Source organism: Dermacentor variabilis, chromosome 11 (assembly GCF_050947875.1).
Source record: "Dermacentor variabilis isolate Ectoservices chromosome 11, ASM5094787v1, whole genome shotgun sequence".
NCBI classification, from domain to species: domain Eukaryota; kingdom Metazoa; phylum Arthropoda; class Arachnida; order Ixodida; family Ixodidae; genus Dermacentor; species Dermacentor variabilis.
The window spans coordinates 29,312,871-29,334,125 of record NC_134578.1 but is presented as its reverse complement, the minus strand read 5'-3'; the positions used below and the strand labels follow the sequence as shown (position 1 = coordinate 29,334,125).

The 21,255-nt window shown below is 44.5% G+C and overlaps 1 protein-coding gene across 1 annotated transcript in view; it reads right to left on the bottom strand.

The window, feature by feature from the left end:
- Positions 1 to 8,088: 8,088 nt before the first annotated feature.
- LOC142564784 (uncharacterized) overlaps positions 8,089 to 21,255 on the bottom strand; it is a 43,763-nt gene continuing 30,596 nt past the window's right edge. Inside the window, exons 3-5 of the mRNA XM_075675937.1 lie at positions 18,860 to 18,880; positions 9,794 to 9,874; positions 8,089 to 8,371 (exon numbers count right to left, since the gene is read on the bottom strand). Of these exons, the coding sequence (XP_075532052.1) occupies positions 8,202 to 8,371; positions 9,794 to 9,874; positions 18,860 to 18,880 (272 nt within the window). The 3' untranslated portion in view covers positions 8,089 to 8,201. The remainder of the gene's footprint in view (positions 8,372 to 9,793; positions 9,875 to 18,859; positions 18,881 to 21,255) is intronic.

Here is a 21,255-nt window from a genome sequence, read left to right as displayed (position 1 = left end):
TAGGAGGACAAAAGAAGCATATACAGTGCTAAAAAGCGGGCATGTACTGTGTTACCGGGGCTTAGCGAAGAGGCGAGAACTAGGAGTCGGATTCCTGATTAATAAGGAAATAGCTGGTAACATACAGGAATTCTATAGCATTAACGAGAGGGTGGCAGGTCTTGTTGTGAAACTTAATAAGAGGTACAAATTGAAGGTGGTACAAGTCTATGCCCCTACATGCAGTCATGATGACCAGGAAGTCGAAAGCTTTTATGAAGACGTGGAATCGGCGATGGGTAAAGTCAAAACAAAATACACTATACTGATGGGCGACTTAAATGCCAGGGTAGGCAAGAAGCAGGCGGGAGACAAGTCAGTGGGGGAATATGGCATAGGCTCTAGGAATAGCAGAGGAGAATTATTAGTAGAGTTTGCAGAACAGAATAATATGCGGATAATGAACACCTTTTTCCGCAAGCGGGTTAGTCGAAAGTGGACGTGGAGGAGCCCGAATGGTGAGACTAGAAATGAAATCGACTTCATACTCTGCGCGAACCCTGGCATCATACAAGATGTAGACGTACTCGGCAAGGTACGCTGCAGTGACCATAGGATGTTAAGAACTCGAATTAGCCTAGACTTGAGGAGGGAACGGAAGAAACTGGTACACAAGAAGCCAATCAATGAATTAGCGGTAAGAGGGAAACTAGAGGAATTCCGGATCAAGCTACAGAACAGGTATTCGGCTTTAACTCAGGAAGAGGACCTTAGTGTTGAAGCAATGAACGACTATCTCATGGGAACCATTAAGGAGTGCGCAATAGAAGTCGGTGGTAACTCCGTTAGACAGGAAACCAGTAAGCTATCGCAGGAGACGAAAGATCTGATCAAGAAACGCCAATGTATGAAAGCCTCTAACCCTACAGCTAGAATAGAACTGGCAGAACTTTCTAAGTTAATCAACAAGCGTAAGACAGCGGACATCAGGAACTATAATATGGATAGAATTGAACAGGCTCTCAGGAACGGAGGAAGCCTAAAAACTGTGAAGAAGAAACTAGGAATAGGCAAGAATCAGATGTGTGCGTTAAGAGACAAAGCCGGCAATATCGTTACTAAAATGGATGAGATAGTTCAAGTGGCTGAGGAGTTCTATAGAGATTTATACAGTACCAGTGGCACCCACGACGATAGTGGAAGAGAGAATAGCCTAGAGGAATTCGAAATCCCACAGGTAACGCCAGAAGAAGTAAAGAAAGCCTTAGGAGCTATGCAAAGGGGGAAGGCAGCCGGGGAGGATCAGGTAACAGCAGATTTGTTGAAGGATGGTGGTCAGATTGTTCTAGAGAAACTGGCCACCCTGTATACGCAATGCCTCATAACCTCGAGCGTACCGGAATCTTGGAAGAACGCTAACATAATCCTAATCCATAAGAAAGGGGACGCCAAAGACTTGAAAAATTATAGACCGATCAGCTTACTGTCCGTTGCCTACAAAGTATTTACTAAGGTAATCGCAAATAGAATCAGGAACACCTTAGACTTCTGTCAACCAAAGGACCAGGCAGGATTCCGTAAAGGCTACTCAACAATAGACCATATTCACACTATCAATCAAGTGATAGAGAAATGTGCAGAATATAACCAACCCTTATATATAGCTTTCATTGATTACGAGAAAGCGTTTGATTCAGTCGAAACCTCAGCAGTCATGGAGGCATTACGGAATCAGGGTGTAGATGAGCCATATGTAAAGATACTGGAAGATATCTATAGCGGCTCCACAGCCACCGTAGTCCTCCACAAAGAAAGCAACAAAATCCCTATAAAGAAAGGCGTCAGACAGGGAGATACGATATCTCCAATGCTATTCACAGCATGTTTACAGGAGGTATTCAGAGGCCTGGAGTGGGAAGAATTGGGGATAAAAGTTGATGGAGAATACCTTAGCAACTTGCGATTCGCTGATGATATTGCCTTGCTTAGTAACTCAGGAGACCAATTGCAATGCATGCTCACTGACCTGGAGAGGCAAAGCAGAAGGGTGGGTCTGAAAATTAATCTGCAGAAAACTAAAGTAATGTTTAACAGGCTCGGAAGAGAACAGCAGTTTACGATAGGTAGCGAAGCACTGGAAGGAGTAAGGGACTACATCTACTTAGGGCAGGTAGTGACCACGGATCCGGATCATGAGACTGAAATAACCAGAAGAATAAGAATGGGCTAGGGTGCGTTTGGGAGGCATTCTCAAATCATGAACAGCAGGTTGCCACTATCCCTCAAAAGGAAAGTGTATAACAGCTGTGTGTTACCAGTACTCACATATGGGGCAGAAACCTGGAGACTTACGAAAAGGGTTCTGCTGAAATTGAGGACGACGCAACGAGCTATGGAAAGAAGAATGATGGGTGTGACGTTAAGGGATAAGAAAAGAGCAGATTGGGTGAGGCAACAAACGCGGGTAAACGACATCTTAGTTGAAATCAAGAAAAAGAAATGGGCATGGGCCGGACATGTAATGAGGAGGGAAGATAACCGATGGTCACTAAGGGTTACAGACTGGATTCCAAGGGAAGGGATGCGTAGCAGGGGGCGGCAGAAAGTTAGGTGGGCGGATGACATTAAGACGTTTGCAGGGACAACATGGCCACAATTAGTACATGACCGGGGTAGTTGGAGAAGTATGGGAGAGGCCTTTGCCCTGCAGTGGGCGTAACTAGGCTGATGATGATGATCATCATCGGCCTATATTATGTACACTGCAGGACGAAGGCCTGTCCCTGCGATCTCCAATTATCTCTGTCCTGCTCCAACCGATTCCAACTAGCCCCCACGAATTTTCTAATTTCATCGCCCCACCTAGTCTTCTGCCATCCTGGACTGCACTTCCCTTCTCTTGGCACCCATTCTGTAACGCTAATGGTCTACCGGTTACCTTGCCTACGCATTACAAGACCTGCCCAGGTCCATTTTTTTTCTCATAATGTTAATTCGAATATCGGCAACACCCGTTTGCTCTCTGATCCAAACCACTCTCTTTCTGTCGCTTAAGGTTATACTTAGCATTTTTTGTTCCATTCCTCTTTTCGCTGTCCTTGTTCTCAGGCTTCTTTGTCAGTCTGCAAGTTTATGCCCAGTACGTCAGCACTGGTAAAATGCCCTAATTGTACACCTTCCTTTTCAATGATAATGCTAAGCTTCTATAGTAAGGAGCTGACAATGTATGCCGTATTCGCTCCAACCAATTTTTATTTGTCTATAAATTTTCATCTCATGATCAGGCTTCACTGTGAGTAATTGACCAAGGTAAACGTACTCCTTCAGACTCTAAAGGACGAATGGCGATCCTGAAATCTTGCTCCCTTGCTCGGCTATCCATCATTATCTTTGTCTTCTTCATATTAATCTACAAGGCCACTCTCACACGTTATCTGTTAAGGTACACATTTGTTGTGAATCGTCTCCAGTATTGCTGAAAAGGACAATGCAAAGGGTTGTTGAGATATTCGCCGTTGATCCTTAGTCCTAAGCCTTCCCAGTTTAATAGCTTGAATACTTCTACCAAGCATGCCGTGAATAGCATTGGAGAGATTGTCTCCTTGTCTGACCCCTTTCTTTATATTTATCGTCCCACTTTTCTTCTGGAGGATTAAGGCAGCGGTGGAAACGCTGTAGATATCTTCCAAGATATTTACGTAAGCGTCCTGTGCTCCTTAAATACGTAATGCCGCTACGACTGCTGGTATCTGTCCTGAATCAAATTCCTTTTCGTAATCTATAAAAACCATCTAGAGGGTCTGAGTGTATTTGACGGATTTCTTGATTACCTGATTAATGACGTGGATGTGATCCATTGTAGGGTATCCCTTCTTGAAACTAGCTTGTTCCCTTGGTTGACTAAAGTCTAGTGTTTCCCTTATTCTACTGGACCTTATCCTGGTGAATATTTTATATTATACCAGAAGTGGGCTAATGGGCCTATAATTTTTAAATTCTTTGACGCCACACTTTTCGTGGATTAGTATAATATTGGCATTCTTCCTGTTTTCTGGGACCCTTGAAGTCGATAAAAAGTTCGTATAAAGGGCCGCCAGTTTTTTAAGCCTTACGTCTCCTTCAACATTGAACAAATCTTGTATCCTATCTTATCCTGCCGTTTTTCCACATTTCGTGTCTTGCAAGGCCCTGCTAACGTCATTGCTAGTTATAGAAGGAGTCTCTGCAACCTGTTCATTACTGCTTCGAATGGAGGTATCGCGGGTCCTCTGGGTACTGTCAAGGTCAGTATATAATTCTTCCGCTGCTTTTCTGTACCTTCGAGATTGCTGATGATATTACCCTGTTTATCTTTCAGTGCATACATCTAGGTTTTTCCTGTGCCAAGTTTCCGTCGGACTGATTTCATGCTGCCTCCATTTTAATGCATTACCTTTAAAAGTGCCACAACGAAAAAAAAAACGTGCGTGTGTGTGAAGTGTGGAAAGCCAGTCACGTGTTAGGGGTGATGAGGTGGGAGAGCTGGGGAGTAGCGTTGTGTGTGTCTAATATATATTAGACAGTAAAGTAATGGTGCACTTTTGAACGATCACAGGCAATCAACGAAACAAAATCGAAATGTGAAATTTTCACGAAATAAAAGGAAAACAAGTTTCGCATCCGTTCAGTGCTGTTCAATGAGACCTCCATTTGTTGCCCTACACACATCTAAACAATATTTAAGTTATTCCCTCACATGGTTAAGGACGTCTGGTTAAACAGAGTGAATAAAGTGTGATTCTTTGTTTTGCTATATTAATGTTGATATGTTCACTGTACACATATTGCTTCACATAAGCCCACGACTAAAGGTATTATGATGCGCAGTTCGTGGTGCCACGTCATCACCTGTGTTAGCACACCCTTGCAAGCGCCATCGCAACCTCTTCCGCTATTTCTGGGTATTCCATGCTGACACTACACGCGTGCGTAAACTGGGAGTTAACGCCTATGACTACCAGCGTGAACCGGTGTTCTAATGTGTATGCTGCCGCGTCGACGAAGCGCGCAGTCTTCTTCTCGCTAAAGGAGCACAGCAGTGCTTTGGGACGGGCCTGGATTCGGTCTCCGTTATCCTCGGGACGCCTGTTTCGAGGTAAAGAGGCGACTATCAGCGTGTTTCTGAGGTCGGGTGGAGTGGCCTGTTTCTGCCTGCGTTGAACGTGGTAATTTAAGCTGAGTTTCTGCAGGATGTACCGACCCGTGGCTGTCAGGGACATGCGATAGAGTTGCGAGGCTCTATGCGCATCCAGGATTTCCTCAAGCGTCTTGTATACCTCCAGCTGCAGCAGACGAGCAGTGCTTGTGGACTCCGGTAGGCCACTGGCGATATTGTCAGTCTTGTGTATAAGGTTGTTGAGTTTCTCCCTTTCGGTGACATTCCTGTTGTGGAAAGCAGCCAGATAAGTAATGTGACTGATTGCGAAGGAGTGTATGAGGCGCATGACGCCGTCGTCCTTCATGCCCGTGTGCACCTTTCGCGTTTGATCAGGCGAGTTGCCACGGTAACTTTGCCATTGATCTTGCGGATAGCTTCTGCATTTGACCCGTTGGCTGCTATATACATGCCTAGGATGCGTATCTTCGGGACTTGGGGAATACAGGAGCTGTATTGTGTATACAGGAGTATTTCGTCACATTGGCCATATTCACCTGCAGGCTTGGGCCGGCAGCGCGGGCGGTAAAGTAGCAGTTCTGATTTGAGTGGAGATAGTCGGAGATCCGTGTTTTGGAGGTAGGTTTCTACTGCAGAGATCACTGCTTGTAAGGTGAATTCCACCTGCCCATCACTGCCCTTGTCGACCAACAGGGTAATGTCGTCTGCATACAACGCTTCTCGGAGGCCGTCAATTTCGTCGAGGTATGCCGGGAGACCCACAATCAGGAAGTTGAAAAGGACGAGGGATATGACTGACCCTTAATGAGCGTCGGTGCTTCCCTATGCATGTTCGTCGGATGTCATGCTCTCGTCCGCGAGGGTGATGGTGCGGCACGACAGGAAGCTTGTTAATTCGGCTCCCGATTGCTGCATGTGCTACAGTGTCCAATGCCTTTTCCAGGTCTAGGTCGAGGATGGGCCGGTTGCTCTAGTTGGGTAGGCATTTGTGTGCCTAATTCGCGAGTAAACCTGCCCGTCCTTCCGTCGGTCTGTCTATTCCGTCTAAATTTAATTATAATGATTATAATTATAATTAATGTGTAACACAAAATAAATTTGAAAAGAAAAACACTGTTAATGGCGAGTTAAAATCTACGACGCTACGTCCGGAAATCGAATGCCTTAGGCTAAACATCCGTCCGCGCTTGCTGTAAAAAATGCAAATTTGGGGTTTTACGCTCCAAAACCACGATTGAAAGGCATTCTGTTGTGCAAGACTCCAGATTAATTTTGACCACCAGGGGGTATCAATTCCCCAATTCACTGAACACGGGGGTTTTTATATTTCGCCACCATCAAAATGCGACCACCGTGGCCGGGATTCCATCCCACGACCTAGTGCAACACCATAACACCTTAGCGGCTAAGCCACCGCCACGGGTAGTGAATATGTTGGTCCTTATGAATGCGTTGTACAGGCGGTACAAAACAAATTTCAAAGGAGAAAGTTTCTATGAAGGCTTTGTTGAAGTTTTGAGGGGTGCGCAACAAAAGCCACCTCTAAGGCCATATGTAGAGCCGACTTGGAGTAGTGCAGACATCAGGGAAAACTAATTTTTCGAAAATGTAATGCAAAACGCGCCACATGCCCGATACGTACTAGTAGTCGTGCGATGATCTTCCGTTGGAGCGTTCCCTCACAGACCTAAATGCCACCAGTCTCCGATGGCTCATGCCCTTCGCGTCGCACAATACACACAGATAAACAGTTAATGAGCGGAGAAGGAAGATAAGGTGTGATGAGGGGTTATATAGGTCTCATTACGGTTGACAATGGCACGACGCTGGTGCATAAGGTGCTAAAGAGCGACAAAGACTTTTAATGGTCAGAGTAAATGTGATAAAGTTAATAAATACCGATAAGGGTCGGACAAGTACGATAAGGTTGATAAGGAACAATAAGAGTTAAAGAGGGTTGGATTATGTCCGATAACGTTGATATGGACAGATGAGAGTTGCTAAATATTGGATCGATTACGATAAGGCTAAAACCAACTAATAAGGCTTGATAAGGCTCGTATGGAGTTCGATAAGGTAGATTAAAAACGATAAGGATTTATAAGGGTCGGCGCTATTCCGATAAGGTTGATAGCAGCCGATAAGGGCGGATAATGGTTTATACTGCTCTGATCACGTTTCTTAGCATTGATAATGACACCGGGCTGCGTGGAGATGAGCAAGTGGCACAGTGCTTAGGCAATTAATGTGCAACCTTCCACAAGAGTTTCTGCACAAATCCTTTTTTTTTTACTTCTACCTTTTCTTGTTTACCGGGCTGCGTGGAGATGAGCAAGTGGCACAGTGCTTAGGCAATTAATGTGCAACCTTCCACAAGAGTTTCTGCACAAATCATTTTTTTTACTTTTACCTTTTCTTGTTTCGACGTTTGTGCCGTATTGCCGCGCTCAGAATAAATATAGAAAGTCATTAGGCTAATCTGTCCCGCCACTATGTGGCACTTGCGTTGTTAACAGACACCAGTGGTAAGTAAATTTATAGCCTTCACTAATTCACCAACACATTTTGTACCTAATAATATACATATATTTTACTTACACGAGGTCATGTCACTGTAAATAAACTTAGTGTGTCTATGATTAAAATGAGCGTTTTCCATAGAGCAGAATGTAAACTCAAAAAACGTGCTGCCAAGAATACGGCCTTTTCCTGCGACAGTTTTGCTAAAACTTCAACGACAAGGAAATGCTATGATATTGATAGCTAGGGAATTTCTTTAATGTTAACCCTTTTTCTGAAGTACTGTTTTGTATTTTATTTCACATACTTTTCCTCACTAGGTATACTGCTGTGATAAATAACCAATTTTGTGCTTTGTCATACTTATATTAAGTGAGAAGAAAGTGCGATCACCGTGTCTTCTTATTTCGCACAGAAAAACGGACATTCCTTGTGATAGCTCATGGAATATTTATTTATGCTGCGTTATGCCACACAAAAATCAAACAAAATCTTTTAGTTTTTTGAAAACGCGACAGTTTGCTGAAACAGTTCCTCGTGGGCGCTATCATTTGACTGATCTTTTCTTTCTCTTGCAGCTCTCGCTGTACTGAACGAATTGAGTATAATTCTTGCAGTGTTTGTAGAAATCTTTTTCACAAGTATTAAGATTTGTCACGTCAACTTTTCTTTGCTCCAGTGTCTTCTGACGTGCGTGAAGTTCGCATCTTCTTGTACCTAGTTAAAAAACATAACATCATTTCTGCTTCATAAGATTCAAACAGTTTCAAGCATGTAAGAACATTGCCGAATTTATCAGCTAGTTTTCTGAGAATTTCTTTTTATTTTATACAAGAGTCTTGTAGTTCACCTGTTGCGGTCAAAGCAATTTATTGTCGCAAGTGGAATACTTTCATAGGTAAATTATAGGCTAATCAAGTCACATTATCCGCCTATACCTAATACAAAATGCGCTGTGGTCGTCACCACCATCAGCGCTTCAATCAGCGTCAAAATTTGCACTAGACACTTCATTTTTTGAGGTGACTGTTTATTTATTTATTTATTTATTTATTTATTTATTTATTTATTTATTTATCATACCCTCACGGGAAATAGTTGTATATTGCATAGGGGAGGGGTGAGAATACTTTACAAGAGCGAAAAATACGGGGTTAGTTCTAAGAATTTACAGTGCAGGGAACAAGAAAGATATGAAAAAACTGGTAATGTATTCTTCATAACAACCAAAGAAGCTTCCAAAGTGTTACATTTATGTGACAAACATGTCTCAAGCTTTTGTGCTCCACAGATGCCGCCAAATTCTGTCGGGTCCTCATCCAGAGACATACAGTCCTGGAAGCTTTGCATTCGGACTGTTTGTAATTACTAAGAGTGCACGAGCCTCTACGATGTCTGCTTCCTTCTCTGTAAGGGGGCCGTGACCGAGGTGGAATTGAGTGCAGGCGTCTTCATCCTCGAAAGGTTGCTTCAAAGCGCTCCTTTACTCGTTTCTCCTCGTAAAATAACAATGTTCTTTTTGTTTCACATCTTTCTGCGTTTGGAGAACTTGGCCCCCCACAATATAACGGCTCTAATTTTTTTTTGGTGCCGATGTGCCACTTAACGGAGGCATGACTTGATAATCATTGTTATGGCGTATCATTGTACCAATTCTTTTATGTTTTTTCGTTTTTTTTCACGGGAAACTTAGTGGTGGGGAACCGGTTACAGCGTACTTTTATAGAAACTAGAGCCGTTTGCCTGGAATATTTTTTCATAACCAATAAAATTAATTGTGTATCTCCTTTGCGCTAGTTTGGTGTGCTGCTCTCTGTGAAATGTGATTTTATTTTCTCTCCAAATCATATGTCCATTCCAGTTCCTTTTTTTATTTGTTTCCGTACTAAAGGCTCCAGGAAGGAGGTTTAAATATTTACAAGTAAACAAAGACGTATCGAATTACTAAAAGGTAAAATAATGCTCAAATACACTGCTTGCATTCTATTAAAAATAGTTAATGGTGATGCATAAGCTGTGAAACAGTACCATGAATACAATATGTACTCAGTAATACCAGCTGCTCACAATTCCGTAGCTTAAAATTGACAATAAGTGTCTTGTCTAGCTCGTAGAGACTAAACAAATTTGCACGCTTACCGTTGGCGTCCAGTACAACGTAGACGCCACATCCTGAATACTGATACCAGGACATGAGTACTCTTCGCTCCAGTTCTTTCACTGCAAGTGAATTTACACTGTACCAACCTTCGTAAACCAACTTTTCAAGCCACGAGATGCGACTGCGGGAACTAAAAACTGAAAATTTTAAAGGTAGACGTTTCTGCATATCGTCATTATTGATCAATCAGAAATGAAGGCTAATTTGTAATATTTTATATAAATTACAATGTAATCGTGAACGTTTTGAGTGAATGAATTTTATATATATGTTAAAATGTCTTATTGCAGTAATGGCGTTTCATATTGTACTACACTTGGCAATGCGCTGCGTCACAGACACGAAAATAACTACAGAACTGGCGAAATCTTTCGCTCATTTTAGAGATGCGAAAACTGCGGCAGAACCTTTGTAGTGACGAATGTTGAGGTTAATGCGATGTAAAATAAAGCGGTGTCGTGACACATCGTATAGCCACTGCAGAGACGGATCATGTATGAAGCGGTTTGTTAGTAACTCGTTTATTCCACTTATTTGCGGTCTTATGCACTGTGGCGGTGAAAAATACGGCCTAAAGGAGGTAGAGCGAGCTACTTCCACATTGTTGAGTGGGCTTCGAAGCACCATGGGTGACGCGGATCCTATCATGCTTAAAGGGTCCTTTAAATGGTTTGAACAATTTTTGTAGAGACGTAGGGTACAGCTACAGTTAAACATTAGCACTACAATCGAGTACGAGCACCACAAGTGGAGAACACAAGCGGAGAACATAGCACCACAATTTAGTTCGAGCATCACATATTAAGAGAGCTACAGTTTATTACAACTTGACCTGGTCCCTATCCACGCTCTTCCTCCTCAACTCGTTCGCCGAGCGATCCGAACTGTGCTCCACCTTCGCTGCCTCTGCATCATGATGTAGTAAAACGCTACAGCGCGTGAACCGACGGAGACAAAGGAGGCACACGAAGTACTCAGACGCAGCACAGACTTTAAACAAAAAGTTTATTTGGTCGCGCGCAGCTAGTTTTATAGTGAACACTTGGCAAAAAAAATATAATGAGATGCCACATGGGCACAGAACCTGCTCATAACGGTGTCGCACCTTGGCATTTGAATCTAAGAAGGTCAGCTCTTTTTCCCACAAGGCTATCGGCGGACAAATCGCAGTATGTTCCCGTACGTGAAATTGTGCTAGCCTCGATAATTCCCGTAGTGAGGATTAATTTTCTCCTACATATAGACGTCCATTTACTAATAAAGGTTCATGCCGGCAGTCGCGACAAAGCCCACCTAGATGACCTTGAACTGTATTGTGAACATTGTTGCGGTGTTCCCTAAGCTGATCGTTCATGCATCAGCCGGTTCGCCCGATGTAGACTTCACCACATGAGATAGGTACCTCATATACGACACACTGGGCACATTGTGTGAAGCGCTGTCTGTGATTAGTTTCACACTGGGCCTTCTCATGGAGGACAGTGCAAGTTTGCTTGCCAGTGACACCAGTTTTTCAGGCACAGAAAAAACATTAACGTTCGCACTCCAGCCAACTTTCTTAAGGTACTATGACATTACTTGAGAATAGAATAACTGCATTCTTAGCGATACCACAATTTCATCGCGGTGGTATGCCTGCGAATGAAAGCGTTTTTACGCCGTGTTGACACACGACTTGTTCAAGGCACTTGCAAGAAAAGAGACTACAAGAATTCTTTTCAGAAGTTTAGAGTGTGCAGATCCAACTGGAAGTAAGCCATTAGCTCAAACGTCCAGCGCACATTTTGTGTAAAGAAACTGAAAGCTCAGGCCTAAAACCAATGCTATTTTCTTCTGAAGGCTTATGCGGGGATAATTAGTGCCCTAAAAATATATTTAAAAACATTCAGCACAGTTTTAACTGCTGCAGTAGAATCAGCGTTGTTATTTGGAACATCAAGGGTAGCTGAAAATCTTCAACGTATCCAAACATAGGAGCAACCTTTATACCATGCTGCTGGATGTTAAGATTCCTATCACATTTCGCTAAATCTAGGTCACTGGGTATATTAAAATAAATGATGAGGTTTTACGCACCTAAACCACATTCGGATTATAAGGCACACCGCAGTGGAGTACTCCGGAAATTTCTACCACTTGCGGTTCTTTAATGTACACCTAAATCTAAACACACAGGCGTTTCCGCCCCCATTGAAATCCGGCCTCCGCGGCCGAGAAGCGATCCCGTGACCTCGTGCTCAGCAGCCCAACACCATAGCCACTGAGCAACCATGGCTGGTGTCACTGAGTAGAGTCGCTGTCGAACTACCTATTCAAGGTCATCTAGGCGTGCACTGCCGCGACTGTGGGTGCAAACCTGTCTTCGATAAATGCAAGAGTGTACGTAGGAACCAATCAAGCTTTCCTAGGGAAATTATTGAGGCTGCCACAATTTCACATGTCGCAAAAAAATCATGAGCCATTCCACTCTGTAAAGGTGGACGACTAGCGAAGCTGTTTAGAACACGACACTGGGGTGGCAAAGGTACTGACTGATTTGAACTCATCTTGAACAAAGGTATGAACTCATTTATTGTCTTGATGGGTCGTCACAGTGACGAAAGGTACGCACACACATTTATTGTCTCGATCAGCGGGTCAATATATTTTGGTCGTCATGGTGCTGGCGCTGGCCTTGAGGTCGCTATGGTACACATTGATCGGCTCGCGTACAACGTTGGACACGTTGTTAGCCAGAGTCAAATCTATGCATGACCCATGGCTCATGCTCACTGAAGTGCGCGCTGCTTGGAAGCTGCTGGTTTTATTATTGTGTTCCAGTGTGCGCTACTACCGCTACCTCGGAGACCCGCAGGAAACTAGCCATGCATATTATTGGAAGTCTGCTGCCCAGAAAAACCGGCGGAAAGGAGACGAGCGCGACATATGACCCACCGGCGCAAAGCACACACAGCCGACGTAACCACCACCCAGCGAAAGCGGCAGGAAACTAGACACGCACGAGTTTGGAACGACGTACGGCCCAGACAGGGCGCTGAGTTGTTGCCTGCACAAAAGAAAATTTCACGCCATGCTAGCTATAAATAGTTTCGCAGTAAAACTGTGTCATTTGCCTATCGACAACCTTGTGTGAAAAAGAGCTGACTTTCCTAGATTCAAATGCAGGGGTGCCATAGTGTTATGAGCAGGTTCTGTACCCATGTGGGATTTTGTTGTTGTTTTTTTTGCCAAGTGTTTACTATAAAACTAGCTGTGCAGCGGCAAAATAATCATTTTAGTTGAAGGTCAGGGCTGCGTCTGTGTGCCTCCTTTGTCTCCATCGGTTCCCGCGCTGTAGCCTTCTGCTATGTTCAACCAACAAGCCGAACAGGTTGCTCTGCTCAACGTCATGATGTGATGTCGTGTCGTCTACTTCCGGTTGTCTTGAAGACAGGGCGCGAAGCCTCTTCACCTCGCCGCTAGCCGGCTCGCCATCGATCCCCCGTGAAGGCTATGTAAAGAGCGCGCGTTGCAAGCGTTCTGTTGCAGCGCCGTGCGTGTCCTGTATTCCGGTAACCGCAGGCGAGTTTGAAGTTTTGGCGAATGGGTGGAGCCGCAAACTGAAACTCCCCGATAACACTACCGCTGCGATGAAGGGGCTTTAGCATAAAGGTGAGCGGCCGGAGAGCCTTGCACGGCGTAGCCGCCTGGGGGCGCAGAGCTTAACCAGCCAAACACGGAGCTGCTATTACGATAACCAAATGTAAAACTTTATAAGCCTTTAAGAATATCATATGTTCGCGATTGCACTCCCGTCGACGTTCACACTAGGCACAAAGTAGAATGTAATTGCTGACTGCTATATTAGCGCTGTGTTCGTCTTGTTGAGCTCTGTGCCGCCGGGTGGCTGCACCGTGCAGGCACCGTGCAGGTGTTTCGGGGTCTCTTTAAAGACGGCACGCGCGCCGCCTACCACGGGTGGTGCCGCCGGTTCCCACAGTACTGACAGGAGAGCCCGCCACAGTTCCACAGCGGGCTCTTTCGATGATGCTGGCGAGAGGGTGCACCCGCGCAAGCCTATGAGGCGTTTCACTGCCAAGGATCCTGATCTGTGCAGATATTGATTAATCACTGAGTGTCCCAGACTTTGGAGATGGCCTACCCCTTGTCGGAAATTATGTAGCGGTTCGTTGCGATAGAGGGTGTGGGCACATGCTCTAAATTGCTACAGTGAGTCAGCATAAATGCTGTGAATGAGACCTAGGTTTCGCGTTTTGTACAACCGCTAGTGCCAGCGGCACGTATTCCTTCACTGATCGCACCTCTGCCTGCAACATTCGCCGGCTGATGCATTTGTCAGCCGTGTTCGTCTGTGGTGCGGCATGGCTTGAGCGAAGTCGCACCTGCTGCACGTTACTATGTGTGGCCAATAGCTCGCTGAGGTCATTAACGCCACCTACTATTCAGCGGTTCCATTCCTGTGTACTCTGGTAGGAGTATAAAGAACCTCTTCGCTTCATCTTAAGCGTCCGAGAGTGCAGATCTAAGCTTTCGTGTCCGGATAGTGTGGAAGCCCATATGGCATGCGAGAGATTATGAATGCTTGAACACAACGCAGACTTTCTCGTTCGTTCACACCACGCATACTGTTTGAGATGTGAGGGACTATGTGGTGGGTTTGCTTGCACGACTGCACGGTTCTTCCGTGACCTGTAACGGCAGTACAATTGTCACCCAGGTACTTAAGGTTTCAATTGTTGGTTTCCTAGCTATGAGACACTGGTTTATTCTGTGGTTTCGCATCCTTTCGTTTTCCTTTACTAATAGCACTCACTCACTGAGGTAGATCTGCCAAGATTTGGATAGTATTACAAAAGAAGCTGACTTAATACTTATAGCAATTCGCGACTCGAGCTAAATGCTCGCCCCTTAGAGGCAGTGCCGAGAAGCAGCCGATCCAAGTTGAAGCTTCAAGCGAAAGATGGCTGCTCTTTTATCACGGCATGCGCTTAATGCCTTGTTGTTCTCCAATTGTTGGGTGCCACAACGTACAAGCCCGTAAATGAAAAAAAGAACGGTTGCCGAAGGGCATCTTGTTTCCCATTATGCGTGTCATCGTGGTGAAGAAAGCAATATATGATTGCATATTATCGTGAAAGAAATAGACGACGCGCATCGGAGAGCAGCTTCGATAAGAAACTCCGCATTGGTAAAAGGTGATGGCTGATGCTATGCACGTTTGTTCGAAAAACTTCCCTCGAGACTTGTTTCTTCCCGGCGAGCAGAACATTGCTTTCAATGTCTTGCTGGTGTTTCAAATTGTGGAGTGTGCTTTGTTTAGGCAGACGGTTTGATTATGATGATAAATTATGGCGATGTACATTTAAACTTCACTTCGTTTTGTTCGTTTATAGCTTTCTCCCCAGCATTAAGGCTACTAATGCTTTAACCAGCAGTAATGTTCTCAGTACTTTACTTTTGTACGCAGGCAATGTAGCAGGAAGGATAACTGCATTCTAATCTCGGTATTTGATCATGACACATGTTATGCCGCAAGGTTACATAGCGTTGTCATAGCTTGTTTTAATTTCGTGGTGCAAGCAGAAGATGCTGGTTTCTCATTCAACGTGTTCAGTTATCAGTTTGTTTGCTCGTAATAAATTCAAAAGCAACAGCAAACAGCGCTAATTCTAGTTTCGGAGCGTTCGACCTGCGCACAGCACCTCTAGTTTGCTTTCCAACACTTTGCACACACACCAAAACTCCTTAGAACTGCTTCGTGCCGTTTCCAAGTCATGCATTTACACTAGTACAAGTGACTTGAATACAACAATAAAACCCCGGCCCTCAGTCCACAGCAGCTGCGAAGCGACTGACCGCAGCGGCGGTCGGAACTGTGACGCAGCAGAGGGTGCTAAGAATACCTTGGTCTAAACAGGCCGTCATTGGAATCTGAACTTGGCACCATTTAACGCTAGAACGCTAGCTAGTGAAGTGAGTCTAGCAGCGCTATTGGAAGAATTAGAGGGCTGTAAATGGATACAATAGGGCTCAGTGTAGTTACGAGGACAAAAGCAGCATTTACAGTGCTAAAAAGGAGGCATGTCCTGGGCTATCGGGGCTTAGCGGAGAGACGAGAACTAGGAGTCGGATTCCTGATTAATATGAATATAGCTGGTAACATACAGGAATTATACAGCATTAACGAGAGGGTGGCAGGACTTGCTGTGAAACTTAATAGCAGGTACAAATTGAAGGTCGTACAGCTTTACGCACCTACATCGAGTCATGATGACCAGGAAGTCGAAAGCTTCTATGAAGGCGTGGAATCGGCGATGGGTAAAGTCAAAACAAAATACACTATACTGATGGGCGACTTCAATGCCACGGTAGGCAAGAAGCAGCCTGGAGACAAGTCAGTGCGGGAATACGGCATCGGCTCTAGGAATAGCAGGGGAGAGTTATTAGTAGAGTTTGCAGAACATAATAATATGCGGATACTGAATACCTTCTTCCGCAAGCGGGGTAGCCGAAAGTGGACGTAGAGGAGCACGAATGGCGAGACTAGAAATGAAATTGACATTATACTCTGCGCTAACCCTGGCATCATACAATCTGTGGACGTGCTCGGCAAGGTGCGCTGCAGTGACCATAGGATAGCAAGAACTCGAATTAGCCTACACAAGTGGGGGAATTCGTTCATGCTGAGGTCGCTCCTCAGCTTTCATTGCTTTTCATTTCGGCTGCCGGGCAAGCACCCTCGCCTAATTCACTAATTGAGCATCTCACTAGTTATGGCTGATGTTGCAATTTACGAATTCCAGCGGGTGAGACTGCAGCGCATATTTACTGTAATATAATTTTATTGTTTTACGAGATATGCGCTAGCTTGCGGTAATAAAGCACTGTCTTTCCACTTTCTCAACAAAACGTCGTTTTATGCATTGAAGTACAAAAGTAAAATGTCATTGCATGCTCCTCAAAGCAAGGGAATTATTATCTCGAAGCTCATGTCGTCCTGAACATTCGTTTCACGTAAATTCGCCTTTCGAGCTCCCTGGCTAGAATTTGTAAATTTTAATATGTGCGATACAGTTATTAGTTCAAAACTTAATTAGTGAATTTTGAGCAATTAGTCCAGTATTTTTTTTTCCTTTTCAATTTCTTGTGCAAGTAATGTATGTCTCTGTGAGTAGACCTGCTCATGGACTAGAATTGTGCAATCTGCCACAGGCAATTTTTTTTTAATTGAGTCTTCGCTGTAACACCCGGTATATGCTCTTCTCGTTTATACGAAATTACTTTTGTTTGATTTCAAAGCGGATGGGATTGGTTACCTTTGCAAACTATTACGTAATCAGCTGACAAGAGGCAAGGAGCGCGCAGAAGTGAAGAACGTCTCGGTGGGGCGGAACTGGCGTAGTGAGAATAGATAACCTGATGAGAATAGTGATGCCGGCGGCTGCAATTGGTCCACTTTTTTTGGTTAGCTTTCGGTGACTGGTGGAAAAAATTAGCGGCGTGCAACGGGGGGGTTACGAATGCCCCTCAGACGGCTGCTCGGTGAAAAAGAGTTTTCAGAGTCATGTCGTATACTTGCTGGAAGAAGCCGATTATATTGTACCGCTACGTAAAAACTTCGATTACGCGTAAGGAAGCCGTTTCTCCGCAGCAGCGTCGAGTAGCCAGCAGCGGAGCGATCGGCAGACATCCAACTTCTTTTCCTTTCGGAATGAGGAGCTATGTTCAGCTTTGTTTGGCGTAATTGTGCATTTTTGCTTCCTACACGTCACTTTTAAGAAAGGGTTTTCGCGGCATTGGAACGTCCCATGACGGGCAGGCGAAGTGGGTGCGCCGGAAAAAAATTTTTGTGTAGCGGAGGGCTACTGGCTGAAACGGCATAAAATCGGTAATAATTGCTTTCCGTTCTCATATCAGATGGTGACTTCACGGTCTTGTGACTTCGCGTGACAGACTGGCCAAGTGGTCTTTGCCCAAGAGTTTTTGACCAATCATTGAGGGCTTATGGTTGAAATGGAATAGAATCTGTTTGAAATAGCTTAAGGTTATAGCGCCCCAAAGTTGTGGCAGGAATTGTGAAAGTACGCAATGGAGCGAAGCTAGAACTAGGCTCAGTTGTAGATCTACTTTTGTAACATTATCTGTTATGCTTAACAGAATAGTACGTGTATGGGAGTAGCCGGGTTTGCAAGGACGTCCTGCTGTGCGGGCGCTGCGAGGCATTGGATAGTTTAAATGCCGCGACTGAGTATCTGACAGCCCTTCTCGTTTCCTGCCACCCTCTGCTACTGTGGCCACTGGAGGAGAGGCTACTGGCACCACCGCAAACTTGTGGAATAGCGGTTATTTCATATACGGAATCATGCAATAAAACAACCAACGCTACCAAACGTTCTCTCTGCAACAACTGTGCGCCATCAAGGGCGTCGTTCTTTTAATAAAGCGGGTAACTTTCTAGAAGGTTTCAGCTGTTCGCTTTCATCGACATTGATCGTCGACGGTTTCTGCCAAGTTTTCTCGAGAGATCTGGCACAATCACTAAATTCCTGGCACCTCTGAGATGAATTGACTATACTCGGCCCGCTTACCTGCTGAGGAATCACGCATTACTCATTCAGTTGTACTACGATGTCACATTTGACTTATTGCATCCACTCCAGCTAACATTATTCTGTGTTTTATGAGCGACACGTATATGCCGATCAACTGTGGTACCACGAGAGACGCTGCTGCCAGCCAACATTTCCACTTGTGTTTGTGAGGGCCTGACAACATGTCACAAGCCTAACAAAGACATGTCAGGGGCCACTTCTTGATAATATGTCGGCTCGAGAGACATCTCCAATTTGATCACCGCCGATCACTTGAAGCCTGCACCGTCCTTCATTGATTATGTACGCACGGAGCCTTCCGTGTGAGTTTAAAGGCAACAGCTGGTTCCGAACCGTTACTGAATGCCCAGTTTATGTTGGGCGTGATGACCGTATTGTGGGGCATAAAAATAATTTTCCCTACCCCAGATAGATAGAAACGTAGTAACTTACCTGTTTTAGTAGTATTAAAATCTGAAAAAAAAACATATACTTTATTGTTATTTTCTTGGCATGTTAACTTTTTCTTAGCCATTGTTCACAACTGTAGTCAGAATTGCAAAGTGTTCTTGGGATATTACTTTATACCATCTATGCTTCGAATGGCAGTTTGCTATGCTCGAAATTATGAAGATTCTTGAAGCTAAATTTACAATTGTTAACTGTTTAGCTCCGTACAATATGTAGCCACTAGACTGCAATTTCTTACGACAGTAATTCAATCTTCTTTGAATAGTGTAAATGCTATACAGAAAAATTTGTTCTTCACTTACGTAAAAAAAGCACTAAAACATCTAGTACTCGATGCGGAAAGCCTGCGACAGTAGTGCTTTCCACGTAACCTGATGCCTGCACATGCAGTGGAACGTAAGTTTTTTCGCTGCAACAGGTTACAGCTGAGACATTGACAGGTTGATGTCCTTAACTTGTACATCATGTGCGCTCGTATCTCGTTACAGCTATTAAAATTTTAGCCTGCTAATATCGCCACCCGTTATACGCACGCAAGAAGTCGAATCGACAAGTTCCATGTAGTGATGAAAAGACTAGATATGCTAAGTAATATCCGTGTATTTCACCGCTACTTTTGTTGAGCGTAGTAAAATCTCAAATAAACGAAAGTTGTGGCAACATGCCACATAAATCTTAGCACTAGTAATACTTCTTACAGCTTTTTGTGACTACCATTAGAGCCAGGAAGGTCGATCGATTCATTGATTAAGGTATTCTTTCTTTTTCGACATCCCAGCAGCGCAAATGATCTAGGGGAGACGCCTTAGGGCGGTAGGCAAGCGGATAGATTTTGACACCATGGAGTTATTTAACATGCTACCGACATCTCCGTAAACGAGAGGTTCTTGCAAATAGCCTCCATCAGGAAATGGTGCCATGGTCGACCATGAAAGCAGCGACCGCTTAATGAACACTAAAATACGATAACCAGAGAGCCAACGCGGAGTCCACTCGAAAAAATTATGGACATCCCGCGCCCTGTTGGAATCGATTTTACGCGAAATATTTCGCAGACAGCTTGATATTCAGCGTCGTTTGGAGTTCTGAAAAGTGCTGCAAGATGAACCAACATGTTTGCCGCATTTGCGCAATGTGAGTAATTGTGCGTGTGACGTAGCGTGTTTGTGCCTGCAGCACAAAAGCGAACACGCTGGCGGCGATGTCTCGACGAGCTCTCGACTAGTATGTTGTGCTTCTGCCACGAAACGTGACAGCCTGTTCCATTACAAGCTGGGGTTATCCCGAAGGTGCCACAATGTCAAATAGCGTCTCATAGCGCTAGCTCCCATTTAACAACGAGTGGGAAAACTGGTATGTTATTAACGCAATAGCCTTAAGCGCCCCGTGTCCAAGAAAATCCGGCATCGGTGCCCACCGTCTGCCGTCCGTCGCCCAGCGCCGACCATCATTTCAGGAATACTTATTCCAAACCACGCAAATATATATACGCAACCACGCATGCACTAATACGCTGGCTCTCCGTGAAGCGCAAAGAAGTTACTGAACTAAGTGAATTTCTGAAAGTAAAATGAGCCAGAGAAATCGTAAAGCATGACACACACACAGCCTAACGGCATGATAGCGTCGGATTGTAATTTGAATATACGAGAAAACATAATTATGTTACGCGGAAACTTAAACACAAACCCCTCTTAACGCGATAGCCTTTCCCCGCTGCCGTTTTTGGTCTGTCTAAGCAGGAGCGGCATGGCCGCCTCGGTTCTTTGCACACCATCAAAACATAAAAAAATCGCAAAGCTTGCTTTTGTGCATAGCCTTCGCCGTCAGCGTTTCTTGGTAAACATTACGGTTACACTCAGGGATCTTTGAATGCAGTCGCGTTCTACTCTTAAAGGCGAAGCTTAAGCATCCTCCAAAGTTTTTGCTTTCATATGCAACGGGTCGGGACGCATGCGAAGAACAGTGCTAAGGTGTACAAGCATTCGCGTTTTCTTCGTCCTTGGCTAAATTGAAATAGCACGGACTCGCGTGCTGTCGTTTCTTTAAGAAAATTGTTGCTATACGATGCAACATACCTGCCCCTTTCTGAATACGCTAGTAGTTGTTGACACGACAATATTGTGTATGCGCCTCTGACCCAATAAATAGTTCATACAGCTCTTGCGCTTGGCGACAGTGGTTCATTTCCGCCACTTCACATTAAATCGTCACATTAAATAGGTTGAAAACGTAGCGCGGTAGTAGCCTACGTGCCACAAGATGCCTGGAATTAGGCAAACATTCCATTGCATTAGAAAGAGTGTGTTAAGCAGGAATGTACGTGCACGCAAGACAGCGCTAGCGCTCTGGCAGTAGATATGTTGAACCACTGAATA